Source organism: Chelonoidis abingdonii, chromosome 3 (genome assembly GCF_003597395.2).
Source record: "Chelonoidis abingdonii isolate Lonesome George chromosome 3, CheloAbing_2.0, whole genome shotgun sequence".
NCBI lineage: Eukaryota > Metazoa > Chordata > Testudines > Testudinidae > Chelonoidis > Chelonoidis abingdonii.
In genome coordinates, this window is record NC_133771.1 from 130,153,659 (window position 1) to 130,176,746 (window position 23,088).

The window sequence follows — 23,088 nt, forward strand, 5'->3', positions numbered from 1 at the left end:
TAACCCGCGATCCCTACTAACTAATTACAAACAACTACTAAAGAACGAAAAACTAACTACTAACTACTATTTAAAGTTGAACTATATACAAAATTCAAGAGGATACGAGTGAATGCTAGGGAGGTGGAGAACAGATAATCTGCGCTCCACAGTTCCAATGACCGACACGGGCGGTAAGAAGGAACTGAGGAGCGGTCGGGCCGGCAGGGGTATATATCAGGCGACATGGCAGCGCCACTCCAGGGGGCGCCCTGTCGGCCCACCGAGTGTTGCTAGGGTAAAAGTCTCCAACGAACGTGCACGCGGCGTGCGCACACCTACTGGAATGGATATGAGCAAGCACTCAAAGAAGAAGAAATGAAATTCTTTGAAATGAACAAGGGTAATTTCACTGTGATCATATCAGGCACATTGAGCATTTCTGTTTAAGTTTAAGGTTCTGATACACAACATGGCACACAGCCACCACAGGAGAAGGAAGCAGCATACAGGACAAAATCCTAGTTATGATTTAAGCAGTAGTATTGGATATGTTAACCCCTGGCCTGCACACACATGCCAGCTCTGCACCAGATCCATCCACCACACAAGTGATATCTTGTACTTTCCCCTCCCAGCACAGCTGTCTGTGATCCCAGTCTTTTTCTATCCATGGACTGGAAAAGCAGACACACAGTACCTTCCATTGGTCTGTGTTCTATATAGTCTCACCAGTCAGCCCACTCCCCCGTGATCTTGGACGGACATTGTACATGCTTAATGTCTCTCTAATGTCATTTCTAATATCTAGATGAAGCAGAATTATAGACTTAACCCCTGTTTTGGCAGCCACAGAAGACTGATATCTCTCCAATTCACAAATTGGATACAGAACACACACATAAAAAATTAGTGCCCAAACTCACCCTTCTTCCTGTAGTAGTTTTTCTTTGGGGGTAAAAGAGTGATAGCACAATATGAAGCTTCACCTAAGCTATTTCCACTAGGCTGATTCTAGGTTTTCCATCCAGAACCTCTGTCCCAAGACCCTCTGCCCTGATAGCCACACCCACCTCTAGCATACCTAGGAAAATGAAAAATGAGAGTAAAAGAAAAAATGAAACATGAAATAGAACTCCTGGGCAGCATTTTATACAGTGTTCAGTGACAAAAAGGTTTTTAAAAGAGTGGGGTGGAGGGAACAGAATCTCAAAAACTTGAAATTTTCAGAAAAACAAAAAATTGTTTCACTTTGAACCCTGCAAAATAGAAACAACTAAGCGAAACCGTCTTTCCATTTTTCAACCATTTCTACCCATACCTAGCGTGCAGGAAACAAGATAATATCTGCACAGTAAATGAGCAGGAATTTCCATACAGGTTCCCAACATTTGTTCACAGGATAGGTCAAAAGAAGGTGCTTGCCACCCATTATAGATATTGAAAGATATTTCACAAATGTTACAAAGTTCAAGCGATAACATGCAGAAAAAAAAGTTCTTAGGTTCAAAGTTTGGTCACAGAGGTTTATGAAACACTGTGACCATGGTTCTTGCATTTTTGATGGTGGTAACAACTCCATGTAATCAGAAAATCCTTGGTAGAATGACTTTCATTTTTGTGGGACAATATTTATATCAAGACAATCTAACATCTTTAATTGTGATTTCTGAACCCAAGATGATTGAAAAACGGAAAGAATTGCACTTAGTTGTTTCTATTTTGCCAGGTTCTAAGTGAAACAATTTTTTTTAATGTCAGGTTTTTGAGATTCAGTTCCCCTCACTTCCACCCTTTCAAAAACGTTTTTGCCAATAGAAAATGATGTCCAGGAGTTTTGTTTCACGTTTCATTGTTTCTTTCGCTATTCTGTGACTTTCCAAACCTTTTTCAACTTCTGAAAAGATGCAGAAAGGAAAAATGAAACTAACTCTGGGGGCTCTAATTTTTCAATACTTTGCCCCTCTGTAACTTTTGAAAAGTTGGAAGAGTTACAAAGTTTCATTGTTCCATTTTCTGTTCTCCCTTTTTCAAAAGTTGAGCCAATTCTGAAAGGTTACAGAGTGGAAAAATGAAAAAGAAAAAGGAAAAAAACTCTACACATCACTCAATCAATTGAATTTAGTGATAGAAAGGAATAAAAAGAAAAAATTGGAAGGGGGGAACAAAAACAAAATAATTCAAATTTTTCAATTGCAACTCCTCCTCTCCCCCAAAATATAAAACTATTCCTAAATGAAAGTTTTTCATAACATTTTTTACTTTTGAAAAGCCATTTTTAATTGTGCAAGAGAGTCCTGAAGCAAGTTGATGGTAGAACATGAGTCTGATTTTCATTTTAAAGTTAGTTTTTCATCACACATGGTGTAAGGAAAAATGATTTAGCTAAGAAAAAACAAGTAAATTTCCATTTTAGAACTTTAAATAATTTAAGGTTTTTCCATCTATGTGCTCATTTTTACTCTGAAATAAAATATCTTTCATTGACCTCTTTGCTTACATTGTAAATTGCCTGTGATACAGACAAAAGTCTTTTTTGCAACATTTCCAGAAATTAAAAATGTACCATTTATTGTCTTTAAACTTCCCACATGGACTTAAAACTACTTTAAAAATTGTATTTTTTCTAAGTATGGAGAACTCTAAAATTATTCAAGTTTATTATTTTCAGAATTCAATTCTTGAGCAGAGATAGTTACAATCCAATTACATTTGAACCTGTTTTGGGGTGTTACTGAAGGTAAGCAGTGCACTACCATAGTCTAGATTATATACTTTTTCTCAGATAATACAATATATGCTAACAAAGATGTCTACAACTTTATATACACATGTCCATTTGTAGTACTGTGTTTTAATCTGTGCATGTTAGACAGAGTCCTTTAAAATTATGCATATGAAAAGTGCACCATACTTATTTAATACACTACATATATTACATACAAAGTGACTGACATTAAACATTTGAGGAAAAGGGACACTCACATTTATACCCCAAAATTCTGCACTGCACATTTGTATGCAGATAAGTTAGCTTTGTACTCAGTTGGCTCCAAGATCTATACTGAGGACCCACTGGTCTCTGGCTGGAGTTTAAGGTGTTTCTTATGACTTATACACCTACAAAAGAGTTGGGATCTTTCTGAGGGATTGCCTCTCTCCTGCTTCCATATGGCCACAGCTGCAGTCAAGGGAGGTACCCAAGCTTGATCCTCTCACAATAAAAGAGAGGGGACACCTGGCAGGGTATTCTCTGTCAGGACTCCACGACTCTGGAAACTGTTCCCCTGCTAGCTCCTAAATAACCTGAATCTGGAGGCCTTTTGAGCATGCTGCAAAAGAAACATGTTTGATAGGGGCTTTGGAGAGGAGTGAAGAAATGATTCCCAGAACAAGCAAGGGGTGAAAAGAAGTTTCTGTAGTGGCCGGCCGGCCGGTTGGCTGAGTTCCTGTTGAAATGATTAATGCTGCTGGGGTTTTACTGTAATGTTAATGATGTGTTAGGGCATCTAGAGCTTTGGAATCATTTTAATTATTTTAAATCTAAACAAAATAAATTATTAAATATCCCCTCAATTATACAATTAACAGTCACGGGTACACAGACAAATTAGTTTTATAGGTAACCACACTCTCCCCCTAATTTCAAAAGCCCTTCAGACATGTAAAAGGATATGGAGGACTGAATTTGGCATAAATGTACTCAGAAATCTTTCAGTTTCTCATAAATAGCCTGCTTTAGGGATTAAGGCTAAGTTACCTAACACATCAGTCCTCTGCCTAGAGGGTTACTAATCCAAAAAACTAGGTATCAGACTTCTCCTATACCTTCACAATACCTTTCTTCATAGCTGTCATGCAAAAAAAAGATTCACAGTGGAAGCATGATATTTCAGTGTGGGTCTGTGGTCCATTGGACAATCTTTTTAATCCTCTAGTAGAGACCTCACTATATTGGTTTCTGTCTCCTTCCTTTAGCAATTACTTCTGTTAGAGTAAGTGGTTTGAGATGTCTGTCATTTGGAGAATTCCATCTTTAATTTTTTCTTCTCACTTTTGCACACAAACAGAAACCAGAAATAAAGACTGGATGTTTTTCTAAAAGCTATGCTCTAAGAATTATTTTGGGGGAAGTTCTACAGTCAGCGTTATACAGGACTGCAGACTAGATTATCACAATGGTCCCTTCTGGCCTTGGATCATTGAGAAATTATATTTTTGGACTTCAGGCTGAAAAGTTTGGACACCGCTGCCACTGTCTTAGAGGGAAATATACTGCCTTATATTGATGTTACTTCCCTCTCCGGAAGGAGCAGTTAGCCACTACTAGCTAATGGGGCTAACTCCCACCACTGTCACAACTGTGTAGTGTGATTGATGTATTGCAGGGTGCAAGTAGCACCTGATGGTACCGGCAGGACTCTTGGCATAGGTGCTGGAACTACAGGTACTGAGGGTGCTGCCGCATCCCCTGGTTGGACGTGGTTTCCATCATACACAGGGTTTACAGTTTGGTTCAATGGCTCTCAGTATCCCCACTATAAAAATTGTTCCAGCACTCCTGCCTCAGAGGGGAAGGAGAAGTTGTTTTAGCCCCTGGAAGATGCAATATATATGGCTGCCACCACGGGACTTTTGGCCCTCAGCCCATATACTGCAAGCCTCAGAGGAAGGTGGTATAAAATAGGGAACACAGGCTTCACTGACTGTAATCCCACAGGTGCAGAATCTAGCATGCTTTGTACATTCTCAAACTCCTGAAATCCATGCACCATATGGAGAAGACATAGAACAGGCTATTTCAGATCACATGCTCTCTGCAGCCTCTGCTACTGCTTTTCCAGACCCAGCACCAAGTCATGGGGAATTTCTGAGCGGGGTGGAGTGGAACTTTTGAGTCTGGTGCTGGTGATGAGTGTAGGGAGAAGAATTCTGAGACTGAGTTTCCTTTCTCAGAGGGATTGAGTGTACGCAGGGGAGATAGTCTAAGCTAAGGAAATGTTAAATAGGAAGAATAAAGGGGAGTCCAGTGGCACCGTAAAGACTAACAGATTTATTTGGGCATCAGCTTTCAGGGGTAAAATGAGTGAAAATCATGGAGTAAAAATTACAGATACAGGCATAAATATATATTGGCACATGAAGAGAAGGGAGTTACAAGTGGAGAACCAATGTTGAAGGCCAATTTAGTCAGGGTGGATGTTGTCCACTCCCAATAATTCATGAGGAGGTGTCAATACCAAGTGAGGGAAAATTGTTTTTGTAATGAGCCAGCCACTCCCAGTCTCTTTTCAAGCCCGAATTGATGGTGTTAAGTTTGAAAATGAATTGTAGCTCAGCAGTTTCTCTTTGAAGTCTATTTCTGAAGGTTTTTTGTTGAAGTATGGCTACTTTTAAATCTGTTACTAAGTGTCCACGGAGACTGAAGTGTTCATCCACTGGCTTTTGTATGTTACCATTTCTGATGTCTGATTTGTGTCCATTTATCCTTTTATGTAGAGACTGTCTGGTTTGGCCAATGTACATGGCAGAGGGGCATTGCTGGTACATGATGGCATATATTACATTAGTAGATGTGCAAGTGAATGAGCCTCTGATAGTGTGGCTGGTGTGGTTGGGTCCTATGACGGTGTCACTAGAGTAGATACGGGGACAGAGATCCATCAACTTCATGAAAAAACTTGTACAGATACAGACAGACATCATCTTCCTCTCCAAGTGCAGAACAGATGATCATCATACCAAATGTACTGAAGGTAAAAAATCCATTGCAATCGACATCCTACACTGACTATGGTTAGAGATTGTGCCACACACTCTCAAAGAAACTGAGGAACCACCTGATCAGCATCCTGTACAGCAAACAAGAGAAGGTCAAGAATGAGCTCTCAAAACTAAAGACTCTAATACAAAACCAACCTTCCACACAAACTTCCACATGGCTGGACTTTACAAACACAAGACAAGCCATTTACAACACACACTTTACTTCTCTACAGAGTAAAAAGGACAGTAAACTATCTAAACTCCTACATGCCACAGGCCTTCAACACTGGTTCTCCACTTGTAAGGTTCTGGGTTGTAAGGTTCATTAATGATCTGGAGGGTGGCGTGGACTGCACCCTCAGCAAGTTTGCAGATGACACTAAAACTGGGAGGAGTGGTAGATATGCTGGAGGGTAAGGATAGGATACAGAGACACCTAGACAAATTAGAGGACTGGGCCAAAATAAATCTATGGAGGTTCAACAAGGACAAGCACAGAGTCCTGCATTTAGGACGGAAGAATCCCATGCACTGCTAAAGACTAGGGAGCGAATGGCTAGGCAGCAGTTCTGCAGAAAAGGACCTAGGGTTTACAGTGGATGAGAAGCTGGATATGAGCCAACAGTGTGCCCTTGTTGCCAAGAAGGCTAATGGCATTTGGGGTGTATAAGTAGGAGCGTTGCCAGCAGATCGAGGGATGTGATCATTATCCTCTATTCGACGTTGGTGAGGCCTCATCTGGAGTATTGTGTCCATTTTTGGGCCACACACTACAAGGAGGATGTGGAAAAACTGGAAAGAGTCCAGTGGAGGGCGACGAAAATGATTAGGGGGCTGGAGCACATGACTTATGAGGAGAGGCTGAGAGAACTGGGATTGTTTAGTCTGCAGAAGAGAAGAATGAGGGGGAGATTTGATAGCTGCTTTCAACTACCTGAAAGGGGGTTCCAAAGAGGATGGATCTAGACTGTTCTCAGTGGTACCAGGTGACAGAACAAGGAGCAATGGTCTCAAGTTGCAGTGGGGGAGGTTTAGGTTGGATATTAGGAAAAACTTTTTCACTAGGAGGGTGGTGAAGCACTGGAATGGGTTACTTAGGGAGGTGGTGGAATCTCCTTCCTTAGGAGGTTTTTAAGGTCAGGCTCGACAAAGACCTGGCTGGGATGATTTAGTTGGGGACTGGTCCTGCTTTGAGCAGGGGGTTGAACTAGATGACTTCCTGAGGTCGCTTCCAACCCTGATATTCTATGAACTCCCTTCTCTTCATGTGCCAATATATATTTATGCCTATATCTGTAATTTTCACTCCAGGCAACTGAAAGCTTTTTTTTTTTTTTTACACTCAGGAAAGTTATGCCCAAATAAATCTGTTAGTCTTTAAGGTGCCACCAGACTCCTCGTTGTTTCTGTGGATACAGCCTAACACGGCTACTCCTCTGATACTTAAGTAGTAAGAGGAGAGTGACTATGTAGAGGGCTATTTCTTGAGCTGGTGAGGATTTGGGAGGCTGCAAGCTGGAAGAGTATGTGTTAGGTTGGCAGGGAGTCAACTGATAAATGAGATAGTGTGTCAATTGGACAGGAGATGGTAGGATCAGAGCTAGATTGGAGGAGCAGAAATTGGTTTAAGAGAGAACACTTAAGGAGTAACAGTGTAAAACTATTATTTTCTCCAACACTTTCCTTTTCTGTAAAGTGCCCCAGTTTTTCATTTCAAAAATACAATCAACCTCAGGGGAGCGGGAACTGGAGGGAGGTGCAGATTGCTACTTGCAGCCCTACCACTTATTTTGGGAATGAGCTGTCACTCTAGGAATCGGCCTACTTCTTGTTACGTCCCGTAAGCAATGTCCAGATACATGACTATCCATGACTGAGAAGGAGAAAATTAGTTTCCTTACTTATAAATTTTATTTCCCATAACAGGAAGCATCTGGCTTGGATAAACTCTTCCTATATATCAAAATGTTTTTGATAAAACAGACTGTAGATGTAATAGTCTTTATTCTATTAAATTTACAATCTACAGTGGTATTACCTCTTCTAACTAGTTTACACAGTTTCAGCTTCAGAAGATTTCATCTGTAATAAGAGTATGGTACTGCAGCAGACTCACAAAAGGGGTTCGAATTCAAAGCAAGGAGGAAGGAAGGGGTGGTCGAGGGGAAGTTTTTAAGATGCTGTATTGCTGTGAAATTAGTAAGGCTAACCTAATGAGTGATGCTGAGACCAGTTAATTCACTCCATTATGAGAAATATAACTACGTCTCCATTCTCAGGAACTTTTATTTAGTCAGATATATATTTTGATTTTACGCAAACTACAAAAACTAAAAAGGTACACATTTCTCCCACTGTAGGGGATGTTTTGGAGGAAACTAAGGGAAAAATTCAATACTCAGAATTACACACACACACACACACACGATACCTTTGGCTTTGCCGCTCAAGTTTATGCTTTTATATGGTAAATATGACAAATTATAGTTAGGTTTAGATTGGTCGGAGATGAGTGAGGTAGTGTTTATTCTTTTCTATTATTTTGGTTAAAAAAACAGCAGTTACACACCCCTCTCACCAGTTACCCCTCCCACACCATGGTCATTTTAATGAATCTAAGTCTGATGCATGAACAGCTCAATCAAGTGACTTTCGCATAACTCTCCATACTGGCAGCTAGTTAGGGAGGTGGTAGGGGTAGAAGGTTCTAGAGCCCAGGTAGCTCTAACAAGCCTTAAACTGATGACTTGGGCAAATGTGTGTATTGTGCTGGGAGATTTGTGTTGATTTGTGTGGGTGGCGAATGAGAGGTTCATGTTGCAGTGCGGGTCATTGTGTGTGCTGGCTGTATTGCTTTGTGGGTGGTTTGACTGATTTTTTTCAGGGGACTGTGCTGGGGGTTTGCGTGTGGTTTATGGTGGGAAATTTTGTGTTCCTTTGTGTGGATTGTGATAAGGAGTTAATGTTGAGTTGTATGAGTGGCAAATCAACCCCTGAAGAACTGTGGCAACTGGGTCAAGCAACCCACAATCTGTTCAGTCTTCCTCATATCACTGACTACAACCAATGAAATTAGCAGTAGCATGAGAGTGGTGATTGGTTGAGCTACTTCTCAAAAGCACAACAGTCTAGGATTCTTGCCATAGAAACATCTTTCCAATAGTCACAGCAAATTATATATATATTATATATTAAATATATATAATTTGCTGTGACTAACAGTTTTGTAAGTGTTTTCCTGGAAAAGATGAATTGTACAATGCTTATTTCTTTCGTAAACCAAAATATGGTGTTTCAAGATAACAATACACAATTTGCACTCAGTAGTTGGATTCAAAAAGTTAACTACTGTGCATCTAATCCCTGGGACTTTCAACAGATTTCACATATATCTTAGATAAATAGTCTCTACCAGACTTACCTCCTCAAGGACTCAGACCACACCGAAGATGAAAACTGCAGATGTACAACTTAATCCCAGGTGTGAAACTGAAACCTGAAAGGCTAGTCTTGATTCAGACACTGATGCTACTGGATTTATTTGAGAGTAACTAATTTACACATGCATAATTATTTATATTAATAACTTAAATACCAAGATAGTGTCAGAAAAGTAACTAATGCTACACAATGCTTTTCTTATTTCCTGTTCTTTGTCTAACTTTTATTTTATGCTGTGTGATTGTTATAAGGATTATAAGCATGTCACTGTGATCTTAGTAATGTTTAAGAAATTTGGAAAGACTGACTTTAAAGTAAGTCCTTACTCTTTAAATTTCCACCCATTTAAAAGATTCCAACCTATTTCTGGGCAGAAGGTTTACTTAAAAGGTTATTTTATCATCACTTCTCCCTCACAGACAGATATACTAAAAGGGTTGCATGACAAATGTATTGAAAATATGTTTAAATAATAAACTGATCACTTTTGGTTTTACCTTTAAGTGCAGTATATACTTAAATGCCATTTAAAGTAATAGAATTGTTACTCTAGATTTTGTTTTTCTATGGTGTAGTCTTCTGTGGTAACTTGAGATACTGTTAAAAGTTAAAGTTGCTACATGAAAAATATATCAAAAAATAAAACATTTGTAAATCTTGAGAAAAAAATGTATATACAAATTTTGATTGAAAGAGATACTGAACTTGATTGACTATAAAACTTTCTACCTTTAGCTTATTCAAAGTTATCCTAAGATTGATGGTTATTGGGCTGATGTTCCATTTTTCCCCCTCTGTGAGGGCACCATTAATAGGTGTGAAAGAAAGAGGGCACTGAAAAAGACCATCCTTTGGCTAGGGCTGATACATCAAGCAAATCCACCATTCGTAAGCAAAGCGTAGAAAAGGCTGTTAATGTCCCTTGATGATATGATTATATCTATGACTGGCTGATGACACAAGACAGACAAAATAATGTTATTGGTGGAAGAGAGTCAACAGTGACAAAGGGCAAAGCAGAGAACTGTTTTTAGAAGGAATAAAGAAGGTGGCAACCGTTTGTTTGAATGGCAGATGGAAGGTTAAGAACGCAAACAGAGCAGAATTACTGACCAAAATATCAGGGTATAACATGGGAGCAAAAAGACACCACCACCTAATTATCACAAGATACTACATGGTAGATTATGGTAACTCATTCAACATGAAGTATTTGTTCACTGTATATATCTCCCAAATAAATGACACCGAGACAGAAAGAAATACATCATTCTCAAACACTGAAGTTGTGTCACATTAGTTTTCATTCAACAGATTGCAAAATATTTTACGTCAATGAATTTAGGTCTTCTGTACCCTACCATATCTCAAAGGGCAGAATTATACAGGATATAATCCTTCCCTTGTTTCCTCTTCAATAGTATCACGCATGACATCTCTCATGGTAGTAATACTGATTAAATAGTGGGTAGTCATATTTACAGCTAATCAGAAAGTTCAAAGTTGCTATGAATTTCCTGTTTTCGTTTAAGCAGCCTTGTTCACATCGGATCATACCAGTAGCTCCCATATAAGCTCCCTTATTTTGCTAATGAAAAGTAGTGAACTTCACTCATTTACAACTAATCAAATGTTTTGAATGCTAGGATTTTGTTTTTAATTGCTCTGCAAGTTGTCAGACATACTTCTCTGGAGATCTGATTCATTCAGGGAATAGAGCAAAGCCTTGATCAGAGACTGAAAGAAAGTGACCTCAAGTGACCAGTGGGCCACAGAGACCTCTCTTTTTTTTCTAGAGTGGGATGGAGAGACATCTGTAAGCAGTACTTACCCTGCTGACTTCCTTAGGAGTCGACTCATCTGTGAGGAAACAAAACAAACAATTAGGCACTCTGGGAAGGTTCTAGAATGAATACAGAACAAGATATTGTCCTTCAAGAAACTTCTGTTCTGTTGTACAAGACTTTCTCTGACTTAGTTCATTATTTTGGTCGAAATGTCTGTTTTAACTGATATATATTCAACTGGCTTGCCAATAATTACGGAGTATAAAATTCCACACCTAGAACCACAGCAACAGTTTGATTAAACAGGTGGCTTCACTGTGTGCCGTAACACTTAAATTATGACTCTATTAGACAAGCTGGGGAAGAGAGTTACCACCTGATCCCACATGTGCAATTCTAGAAACTGAGGGCTCGATTCTGCTCCACTTGAAGCCAATGACAATACCCCCATTTACTTCTCTGGGTGCAGGAGAAAGCCTTAGTGACATCGATGATGTTGTCTGGCATGAAATTCAAAAAAAAAGAAGCATAAATTATAGAAATCTCTCTCACTATGTTTTCCATTTTTAGAATATATACAGGCTGTAATGTGCATTTTTGAAGTTTACATTTAAAGTTATGAAGACATATAGAAACACGGCATATCTTTAAAAGCATTGTGCAACATTTCAGCAAGTGAGCAAAGGGAAAGTGATCATACAGTAAGAGACCTGCTACCACATGAAGGTGATTGTGAATCTACAGCCTCATGTGTCTTCTGCTGCATAATTATTTCTTATAAGAAAACATGGAACAATCTGTATCTTTCTGTTTTTGATCCCACAAACTAAATTACTTCTTTTTGGACATTAACTCCAAATCACAAATCGATTTCTTTATACAAAAGAGGTCATATCCCTATTGGATCCCATATGTATATATATTTGCATGTATCTGCCTAGATGTGGATTTTCAAATACTGCATCTCTGACAAATGCGGTCATAGCAATACTCCAGTATAACCACACCTGCCTTTATTTGGTCATACTTTGTTCCCCTGAATAGGGTTCATTGTGTCTCATACCCACTATCAAAGGAATTTAAAAAAAAAAAAAAGTGTTTGTGACATAGTTCTGGACAAAATTTACAAGGAAAGTCTGATATCACTAATCATGTTCCTCTCCCCAGATTTGTTTGAAAGATGCTACGTAGAATAACAAATTTCATTTTTATGAACCAGCATTTATGCCTTACCTTAGTTACAAAAAATAAATCTTACTTTGAAAATTCTATGCAGAAAGGGTACAGAGACATGCCCAGCTGAGCCATTTTAATTACTCCTGTTAAATACTTATCAGCGGACCCCAAGCACTTCGCAATGTGACATACTCATTGTACACGGAAGCGTACATCAAAGACAACAGATCACCTTCCCTGGGTGGATCAGTCCCATGTGATTGTCCTTGCAATCACATAGCTTTCATAGCATTTCAAGACGTGATTCTCACTACAACTCTAAATAATAGCTAGAACATGGATAAACCAAATGCCACAAACCTAAAATCAGCAAAGAGTCTATCGTGTTATATGCAGCCTGATTAGATCTCCATTTAAGATAGTAATTCCAATGTCATAAACACCAATCCATGGCTAGATATTGTTGTGCACCTTCACATTGTGATTTTAGACTCCTCTCTGAGCTAAATAATTTTAGATGTATTATCTGCTTAATGTGAAAAAGCATTTCATTCTTCCTGTAAATGTTTCATGCAAGGCTTTTGTATATGGGTTATCAGACATTTTGAGGTCTTGCAGTTCACAGTTAATTCCTTAATTATTATTTATGAGGCCCCAATCAAGGCTTGGACCTTATTAGTGCTAGGTACAGGACATGCAACATGAATAGACCGTCCCTGTACCAAAGAATTTACAATCTAAGTGCATCGATAAGCGGATACAACAAACAGATAGGGAGGAAGGGATGACACACACAAGGAATCAATGAGAATTATGATTAGAATAATAAACAGCAGTCACAACACACTAGCCTCCTAGCCACTGTCTTTTTATTGGGGAGAAAGAGGCGGGATGCATCACAATGGTAAGTTTTAAGGAGGAGTTTCAATAAGGACAATATAGTGGTATTGCAGATTTTTCCACTACAGGCCTCCCCGTGGCAATATTGGGAAAAGCACAATGGTATCTGAGGGAAAGCAGAGGTTGAAGGCTAGATGCTAACCAAGAGGTGAGAGGACAGGGCTACCGCATCAAGGGTCTTAAAAGCAAAGACAAGTTATTCATTCAATATTCATAAACAGCCTATTCAAAAATCCACTGAAGTCAACAGAATGTTTCCACAGTCTTCAATAGACTTCGGAGCAGGCCCAAAACCAGCAAGCTTTCACGACAAACATGTCCCAAATGGAACTTAAACCACAGTGTTTAATATGTTGAGTTTCAACTCTTCCAAACTGAACTACATGAGAACTTTATTTGCTGCTCAGTATAAACAGAACATACTGGTACATTAAAATTCCAACTCTCAGTCTCCATGGGGAAAGCATGTTACTCAAGACAGACTAACAGTAATTGAGGCAAAACAGTCCCCAACCCACATAATAACAATAGGTTCTGTAATAAACTGCGGCTCAATTCTCCTCTATGTCTGAGAGCCACTTGACACATGGGGAAGGTAGGCGGGACAAGCTGACTCCCTGATTGAAGCCTAGCTCTGAGATAAGTTACAGCAGGGGGCCACAACCTTCGGCATGCAGCCCATCAGGGTAATCCACTGGGGGGGCCACGAGACATTTTGTTTAAGTTGACCATCCACTGGCACTGCTCCCCGCAGCTCCCAGTGGCCATGGTTCGCCATTCCTAGCCAATGACAGCTGCAGGATGTGGCAGGCCTCAGGGACATGCTGACCACCACTTCCCATAGCTCCCATTGGCTGGGAATGGTGAACCACTTTACTATAGAGTTAAAAGCTTAGGGCAAAATTCAGTCCCATTCTACGTAGATGGTTCTCATTTAATCCATGGGGATAGGTGGAATTGACAGCATTTGGCCCTTAGTGGAAAGAGGAATACCAAACACATGTAGTACATAATTTTCAATACAATTTTTTCATTAAGTTTTGACCAACCAATCCACGGTGTCCATCTTTATTGACAACTAAGTCCATGGCAAGTTTAAATTTTGGAGTTAAGAGACTGCAAAAGAGAGTGTGCTGGGAAAGTCTTCTATTATCATGATCTGTTAATTCAAAATTACTGAACAAAGTGTTAAATTAAAAAAAAATCAGCTTTGAACTGATGGGGGGAAAAATATCAGCTATTCCCCTGCTTCTCCAGAAAGTTAAAAAATATCTTAAAAAACAAGGTTTAAAATGAAATTTCTTCCCTTGTAATGACTGCTGTATGTTGTCACTAATATGACACTAAAAAATAAAACAATGGTCCATAAAATCAGTCCTTCCTTCACTTGCTTGAGTGCAGGGTTTCAAGCAAGGGTCACACTAGAATAGCTCCCACTGGCTTGGCAAGACAACACTTTTTTGTTTTTAATTTAATTTAAAGAGGCTATCATCTTGTGCTCCAAATGCTAAATTTTCAATTAACAAACTCTCTAGCTATTATGGTTGAAAATTTTTCAAATGTGAACCAAGTCTAACAGTGCAGTGATATCTCCCTGATTCCACGGACAACCTCAAACAACGATCTGGAGAAGCACGACTTGCCCCAGTTTGTTTCAGTGGCTGTTAACATTGAAGCATAACAATGACAATTTCATTGACAACATTGTTAACTCTTGTTAAAATGGCAGATCATGCAGAAAAACCTGCACATTCAACAGTGAATGGTTTCCCATTTTGGCATACCAAAGAGATTGATCTTCCTTTGTGAGCAGAGCCTGGGAGAGTGCATCTACTTTATTTCCAGCTCAGTCTCTACCATCAGGGCGTAACTTAAGATATTCTATAATAGTGTCTGGAATCATTAACACCAAGCACTGTGTAAAGAAAGGATCTGGGGAATTTAGTTCCTGCACTGTATGAGTTGCTAATGTCATCAACTGTTGCAAGAGCAATATACGTATATCCTGTTTTTCAGATATTAGAATCCTTTGGGATATTACTATAGTCTGGCTGGCTGTGGAGAGAAACAATGCTGATAATCATTCGTGCTATAGTTCAAAATGTGTACAGATGGTAATTCCAGAAAAAAAAATACCTGGCTCTCAAGAGACAAAATATGCCATGTTCCTGGGAACTCTCATAATTAACTAGGCCACACTGCTCATAGTTGTGTAACATACCGTCTCTTACAATTGTGGTTTGTGAGGTACTTTCAATTAGTCAGCAGAGCTGCTTCCATCACACCTCTGAAGAATGTGCAATTGAAACAAGAAGTGGGTTTGCCATTCTAAAAACTTACAATTGGACATGTGTCAGTTTTCCGGCAGAGTTCCTTCACTTAGGCTGGTGCTTAGAATCTAAAGACTGATAAGTTTCAGGGAATTAAGGTTAACATCCTGCAAGGAGGGAAAGGTAACAGTTCAACTACAAAATGGGGCGAATATAACCAAGTAGCTATCCAGCTCATTAAAGCAGTTACTTTTTAAATCCTCTCTCCTTCATACTTTGCAACTTTACTTTAAAAAAGCCGCAATACCATCATACTCAGGCATTAACGACAGCACAAAGAAAGTGTGGGATAGTGAGGGGAAGTGCCACAAGAGGATCTCAGTTTTAAGTGGTTCGCAATTTGACAACTTTGAATGCCTCAGCCTTTGTATGTGTAATCATGACTAACATCTCTACATATAGCACCATAGGTGTGCATAGCACTTAACATGGTAATTAAAGACAACCCCTGACCAGAAGAGCTTTCAGTCTAAACTAAAAGTGGGAAGACTGGAGAGGAAACAGAGAAAAAGATTAGAAGGCTGAATGGAAAGAGTACATAAAAGGTGGTTATGGGGATACAGTTTCACCTCAGAGTGACTAACACCAGAGTTACGAACTGACCGCTCAACCACACGTCTCATTTGGAACTGGAAATATGCAATCAGGCAGCAGCAGAGACACATACATACAAAAAACAAATACAGTACAGTATTTGTTAAAATGTAAACGACTAAAAAAAAAAAAAGGGAAAGCAACACTTCTTCTGCATAGTAAAGTTTCAAAGCTGTATTAAGCCAATGTTCAGTTGTAAACTTTTGAAAGAACAACCATAATGTTTTGTTACAAACATTTCAGAGTTATGAACAACCTCCATTCACGACGTGTTTGTAAATCTGAGGTTCTACTGTCTTCTTCTTCTTTCATGTGGCTTGCGTATGTAGCAACAACTACAAATTTATATCTAAATTTGAGAGCCAGCACACTACCGCAGATGTGAGTTGCTGAATATCCTTCAGGGCCCCAACAAAAGAACAAAGGGGACACTCAGATATGATGTGCTCTTTTCTTCGTGCCAGGTGACCACAGTAGCATACAGGTCTTTGCCTCATTTTCTATTTAAAGGGGGTTTGTCCACATCTCCCATGAGCTGTCCTGATGAGATTCAATCTGCATCAGTCTTTCTGACACAAATCAAAATGGTGGTTCCTCAATAGGATCAATGACAAGTAGTTTGTTTTGAGTGAAATGTTCCATGTGACTCTCTAATGAGCCTCAGCATCGAAGTTGGGTGTAAGGGTCTTGATACGGTTGCACAGAGGGTTGCAGGATTTTAATCTCATCTTTGGTGGGTTCTGCAGGTCATGGTGCAGTGGGATCCTCATAACTGCATTAACATGGTTAAGAAAGTGAAATGTCTGTGCAGCTCTTTGAATCTGTGGAGGCTTGATGTGCGATAGAACCGTAAGCCAGTCAAATGTAATTGGGAGGTACAGTAAAAATCAAGCTACTTACTAAGTTTGTTTTTGTTTTATAATATTTTGTGTAAAGCCAGAACCTTAATTTTGGAATTTCCTGATTTTTGTGCTTTCAAAGTTTCATCCTTCGGATATGCATATTTCATAATAGAAGATGCAAACTTCTATTTTACAGAGGGGGATGATTCTCTCACAGCTGCACATGGGTAGACTAGAGTTGTAATGAAAAAAACATGACGACAAGCAGTCTTTCAGCATCTCAACCACAATTTATCTGATGGGTGTATTGAGGGGTCACCTATTAGGATGACCAGTCATTTGTAGTTAAGAACTTATTAGTAACAACAGTATTGTATTTTCCCTTGGGTGTTGAACTGCTTTCTGTTCTATGCAGAAAAATAATGCAATACTGTATTTGAATATGTTTCAGGTGCACAGATTAAGGGCTGATGTTTATGTTCAACCCAAGCTTTGGTGGGGGGAAACTACAATATGAAGTCAGGTCAAATATAGCCCAGATTTACACCTCACAGAACTCCATGGAAATCAAAGGGATTCTGGGATACAAGTCAGGAGAGATTTTTGTTCCAAAGGCGGGGGGAGAGGGGAAAAGAAAGCAGTGGTAGTCTAAGCTTCACCCACAAACTTCACACACTTGAGACGCCAAAATGATATACTGCTTAAGGTAGAGTGGTCATCAATTAAAAATATGATAATGCATTCTTTCTGGGCTCTTTTGGGCCCCTTGAGTTTAGCCTGCTCATGTTTAGCCATGGATGATACAATACCCTCATGACTTATGAGCAGGCCTCTAGCAGTTGTGACTGGACAGAGTCAAGTGAGGCCATAACATGATTCTTCACTGTATCTGAGCACATGGGAACCACAGTGGTTGTGGCTTCCTGATCCCAAGCCACTAGCTTTGACACTAGTTAGAACTGCATAGAACTGCAAAGGAGGACTGGACATATTATTTGTATTACAGTACCGCTTAGAAGGCCCAACTAAGATGGGGAGCAGTTGCGCTGGGTGCTGTACAAACATTAGGTGGGGGAGGAGGTGGTAGCACCGCCCGTCATAAAGGATGCCTGACATTCATTTATAGCGCATTGTTTTATGTTGCTTCTAACTTTGCCAAACTACAGTTTGGGGTGAAATTTTTCAGGCCAGATGCCTGACTCAGGCTGATTTTTGAAACTTTCAGATAAAACAGTTGACCCATTTCATTTCAGAGAAAAAGGCTAGTGAAAAATACACTGTTTTGCTCATGCTAAAAAAAATCTGGTGATCTTTTATTTGAACAGCTCTAGCTCCCCCAGGCTACGAAGTTACACACAAAATATGTATGGTAAAAGTTTATTAATGTTATAAAGTCCAGCACTCAAAAGTTAAGAAATATCAGAATTAAAGTTTGCCTATGCATCCCTATTTTTGCCCTCTTGTGCTTATGCATGTTGATACATGGATCAATCTGCTTTGCAAATACATCAGGGTTGCATAGTGAAGGAGACTGTTACCTGTAGGACACTGGCCTCAGGAGTTGTGGTAGCTGGAAGATGTGTAGTGAAGGAGACGGGATTGCACAAAGAGAAAAGGGAGTCTCGTGGTTAAGGCAGTTGAATGCTGCCCTGGAGAACTGTATTCTGTCCCTGACTCAGCCACACATTCTCTGGATGATGCTAGGCAAGTTACGTAAACCAATTTTTCACAGGTGGCCACTAATTGTGAGTTCTTGATTTTATGGGGGTTAAAAAAGACAAGACCCTAGAGTCTGTGTTGCAGAAGTGCTGAGCATTCACAGCTGCAACTGAAATCAACGGGAGCTGTGTTCTGAACACTTAAATTATTGTACAAAGCAAAGCACTCTGAAAAATCAAGTCCTAGGCATCTCAAATCGGACATGCCAAATTAGAGGATACTTTAACATTAAACTCTCTGTGCCTCAGTTCCCCATTTGTAAAAGGGGAATAATATTCAGTCATCTCACAGGGGTGTGGTGGAAAATAAATTCATTAATATTTGTAAAGCACTCAGATATTATAGTGATGAGCGCTATAGAAAATCCCATGAGAAAATTAATTGTCTTCAGAGCAGGATTCGAAAAGTGTGCAATAAATGAGGTTTTGAACTATGAGGATAAAACAAAATGCTGAGGAACTGCTCATTGAATGTGCTTCATCCATTCTATACACTGAAAGAGGCAGGGGTCCTGTGGAAAAAATAGTCTGGGATCGTGTAATTAAGGTCCATATCATAATGCATACATACAGTGCATAGGCAACCTTAACTCTGGCATTTTTGCAACCTTAATAATATGCTTTTAATGTAGTATGGGTGTTTGTAATGTAGCAAGAGACAGTGTCTGCCCCCAAACAGCTTACAATCTAAACAGACAAGACAGACAAATGGTAGGGATATAACATACAAGCAGATTTATCATGATGGGCTTGTCTTCATCGTGCATTAGTCTGCATGAGAGGGGTCTAAGCTCTAGTTGTGCACTAGAGTGTTGAGCACTAACTGGCTGGTGTGGACTCTGGTGGTGTGAACTAGAAGTTCCCTAGAACAAGCCTTGTTGAAGAAATGCTACTTAATCACTAGTTTCATGGAAGCAATATTTAAAGTAACAACATCCTTGATGCCCTTAGCCTATCTATCCAATTTTGGCAACTACTCCCAGCTCCTAAGAGCCTGAACCCAAGGAGATAAGTACAAATACAGGGATGGGAAAAAAAAAAGAGTAATAGTAAACAGATCCTTGTATCAGAGAACTTAAGATGTCTTTATGTCTGTCTTGTGTCAGAAACCAGGACTAACTGAAATTACAGTAACTAGCCCCCACTGCTTCCCCGCTGTGTTCCTGAACAAATGGTGAAGTACATATTGGTTGATATTGGTTGATGATATAGCACACACTGTCAAATATAAGGTGTTTGCTCACCAAGACTTTGCATGGTTGGATTAGGATTCTTTTTCCAAGGGATATGAGTTAGCACATACTGGAAGACATATTCAGAAGATATTTACAGAAGGTTGGCCAGGTAATCTTGTTTGCAAAAATGTAAAAGTGAAATTGCGTGCCCTAATTTTTGCGCTCAGTTATCATGACCATATGCACAAATCGGGTATTTATGTGCATGAATGATCTGATAAGTCTCTGACCCAGAGAGTCCTGATCCTCACATAGCAATGGAAAGGACAGGCACTGCCTTCTCCTCCCTCAAGCTCTGAGTGACCCTGTCATAAACAGATTGTTAAGGGTTAATGTCTCTTTCACCTGGAAAGGGTTAAACAGGGAACTAAATACCTGACCAGAGGACCAATCAGGAGACAAGATACTTTCAACCCTGGGTGGAGGGAAGTTTGGGTGTGGGTCCTTGTCTGGCTCTGTCGTCTCTCTGGGCTCTGAGACGGGAATACACACATCCCAGGCCTCTAAGGGTTCTGTCAAAATGCTAAGTAGAACACATTTAGTCTTTAATTGTTTACCTCTGTTGCACAAGTGATCTGCTGTAACTTTAATATGTGTAGTGCTGGAATATGTGAATTGTATGGGACTGGAGAAGGGTCTTCCTTGTCTGTAACTATAGGACCTGTATATTTACATCTTGCAGTTAAAGAAAATCTTACTTTCCTTCTTATTAAAAGATTTCTTTTAGAGAACCTGATGATCTTTCCTAGTTTCCCTGTATCCCAGGGATGGGTTTAAACACGCACAACACGACTGGGGGACGGAGAAGGGAGGAGAGGCAATTTCTCTCGCCAGGATACTCCTCTCTCAGGGAAAGTCTGGGAGGACGAAGGGAATGGTTATTCTCCGGTTTAAGAACCCAAGGACTTGGTCTTGGGCCCAGGGAAGGTTGGGGAGATCAGAGTGCCCCAAAACACTATATTTTTGGGTGGTGGCAGGCTATCAGATCTAAGCTGGTAATTAAGCTTAGAGGAATTCATGCAGGTACCCAAAATTTGGATGCTAAGGTTCAGATTTGGGAATTATACCTTATGACAGACCCCCTTCAGCCATATATGGTAGGGGGTAAAATCTGGACTATGTACAGAGGAGAGGACAGGTCTGGGTGACTGGGACAAAGTGGTGGGGAGTTCTCACCTCCGGCCAGAAGCACTGTTTCAGAACAGACTCAGAACTGACTCAGAACCCAGACGGGCCATGCACATTGGCTGAACTCTGTGCTTCTGAAGCAGCAAAAAAAAAAGGATTTAGTACTGTAATAGGAATATAATGTGATGGTCCTTGTTTCACTGTATTGTAGAAGCCCTGGAAAAATTTCAAGTTGTATGCAAATATTTTTACTTCAGTTCTGCATTTTTTCCTTTGGTGCCTGTTATGTTGCTCTCATTACTACCCATTTTATTTATTTGCCATATTTTCACCTGTAACTTTTTTATTAAGGAAATAAACAAAAAAATATTCCTGTGGCACAAGAGAAGTAATGAAGTTATTATACCTCTGTGAAATTGCTCCAAACTCCCAGCTTCTACTTCTCATCAGCCACAGAATATGAAATAGGCTGAGGAGCTTTGCTTACTGGCTTACTTACTGCTGCCTATGTCTCTGAATACATAGAAAAGAAACAGATTTGTGCTCAACTTTGCAGTGGAACTCTCAACATCTGCAGAGAAGTCAAGACTGAGCAGTTCTCTCTTCTCTTAGACCAGATGACAAGGGAAACAAAAGGAAATGTCCTGGGGGAATAGTCTGCTAACGTCAATAAGGGTAAGAAGATCATTAGTAGTTGAGATGATAGGTTACCACATGGGAGTACCATAGAGATCCAGTGTGGAGCATACTTACGTCAAGGGAATCATTTAATTCCCTCTGAAGGAACCCTGCTGTAACTACAACATACGTACATTTGTATTAGAGACGTATGTTATTTATTTTGCCCAAGGGACTGAAAACAAGGAACTAAAATGTGTTCTGTGTCGTTTAAATAAATACTATAATAGAATAAAAATGACAGAATAAATGCTTGTATGCAATCATTTTAGGATTTTCCACTGACCTATTTGTAATCCCAGTACAGGATGTGGATGTGCGTTGTATATTACAGAATAATGATATGCAGACAGTTGAAGATTTTAGAGTCTTTGGAAAATGGCAAATTAAACTAACGTGATAAAGTATCAGCAGCTCACAATAAATCTGAATGATTCAGCATTCATCACCTTCGTAGCAATATCGCTACTGGGAGTAAAGCATTTTTTTCTGCTATAAAGAAATTACTTATCTGCTGATGTCTGAAGATGTATGTTGTAACAGATTCCCACCCTTACATCCATTCTCCTAGTGCGTGACTGGTGGGAACTACCAAAGCTTCACAATTTGTGGGGCAGACTCCTCACCTGCACACTAGAACAGTACAGGAGTCCCTAAAGTTAGTTCCTTTTTTAAAGACACTGGAAAGCATTAAAAAATATCCAAATGTACCACCAAGTCTTGGGGTACCGACAGGAAGAACCCAATCCTCAGTGCATTGGTGACTTCGCCATCCCTGGGCACATCAATGTATAAGGTAGTGGTTCTCAAACTTTTTGTATTGGTGACCCCTTTCACATAGCAAGCCTCTGAGTGCAACCCTTCCCCATATAAATTTTAAAAAGGAGTTTTTAAATTTTAATATAACAGGGGTTTGGGGATGACAGCACCCACACATGGCTGGGCTTGTGACTCCCACATAACCACTTTTTGACCCCTTGAGGGGTCTTCACCCCCAATTTGAGAACCCCTGGCTTAATGGAATTCCCTTTTCATCTCTCTGGTATCATGACTCTTCATTAGCACTTAAGTGCTGGAAGGAGACAACAATACGTACCATTGATGTTTGGAACATCAGTGGTTCCTTGGTGCACTAGTGCTTATCTAGTTATTAACACTCACTGAAACTCCAATACGGCTGCAAATTGATCAACTGTGGGTTGACGAATCTTATGTTTGTCAATTACAATTTCACTTTTACAAATTTCATTTGCCATTCTGGCTGTATGTCTCTACCAACACTGGCCCACTTTTCTAATGTAACCAAGTGCCACACTTACAGCTTGAACAGGAATTTTGAAAAACAAGTTTGAGTATGTGACTGATTCTACAGAAATCTTCTGCATACACTGCTGCATCTACCTGTAATGAGGAACTCAAAGAGTTTATTATATTGTCTGCAACCACAGTTCAGTTTGTTTCTAACTTTTCATAGCCAAGTAGAGTAGCATGAAATCTCTCATATGCCTCAGCTT

At 39.7% G+C, this 23,088-nt stretch overlaps 1 protein-coding gene across 2 annotated transcripts in view; it reads right to left on the bottom strand.

Moving 5' to 3' along the window:
• PDE10A (phosphodiesterase 10A) overlaps positions 1 to 23,088 on the bottom strand; it is a 309,321-nt gene that overhangs the window by 122,029 nt on the left and 164,204 nt on the right. For both annotated transcript variants that reach the window (XM_075064099.1, XM_032790920.2), the window contains exon 3: positions 11,018 to 11,046. In XM_075064099.1, the coding sequence (XP_074920200.1) occupies positions 11,018 to 11,046 (29 nt within the window). The remainder of the gene's footprint in view (positions 1 to 11,017; positions 11,047 to 23,088) is intronic.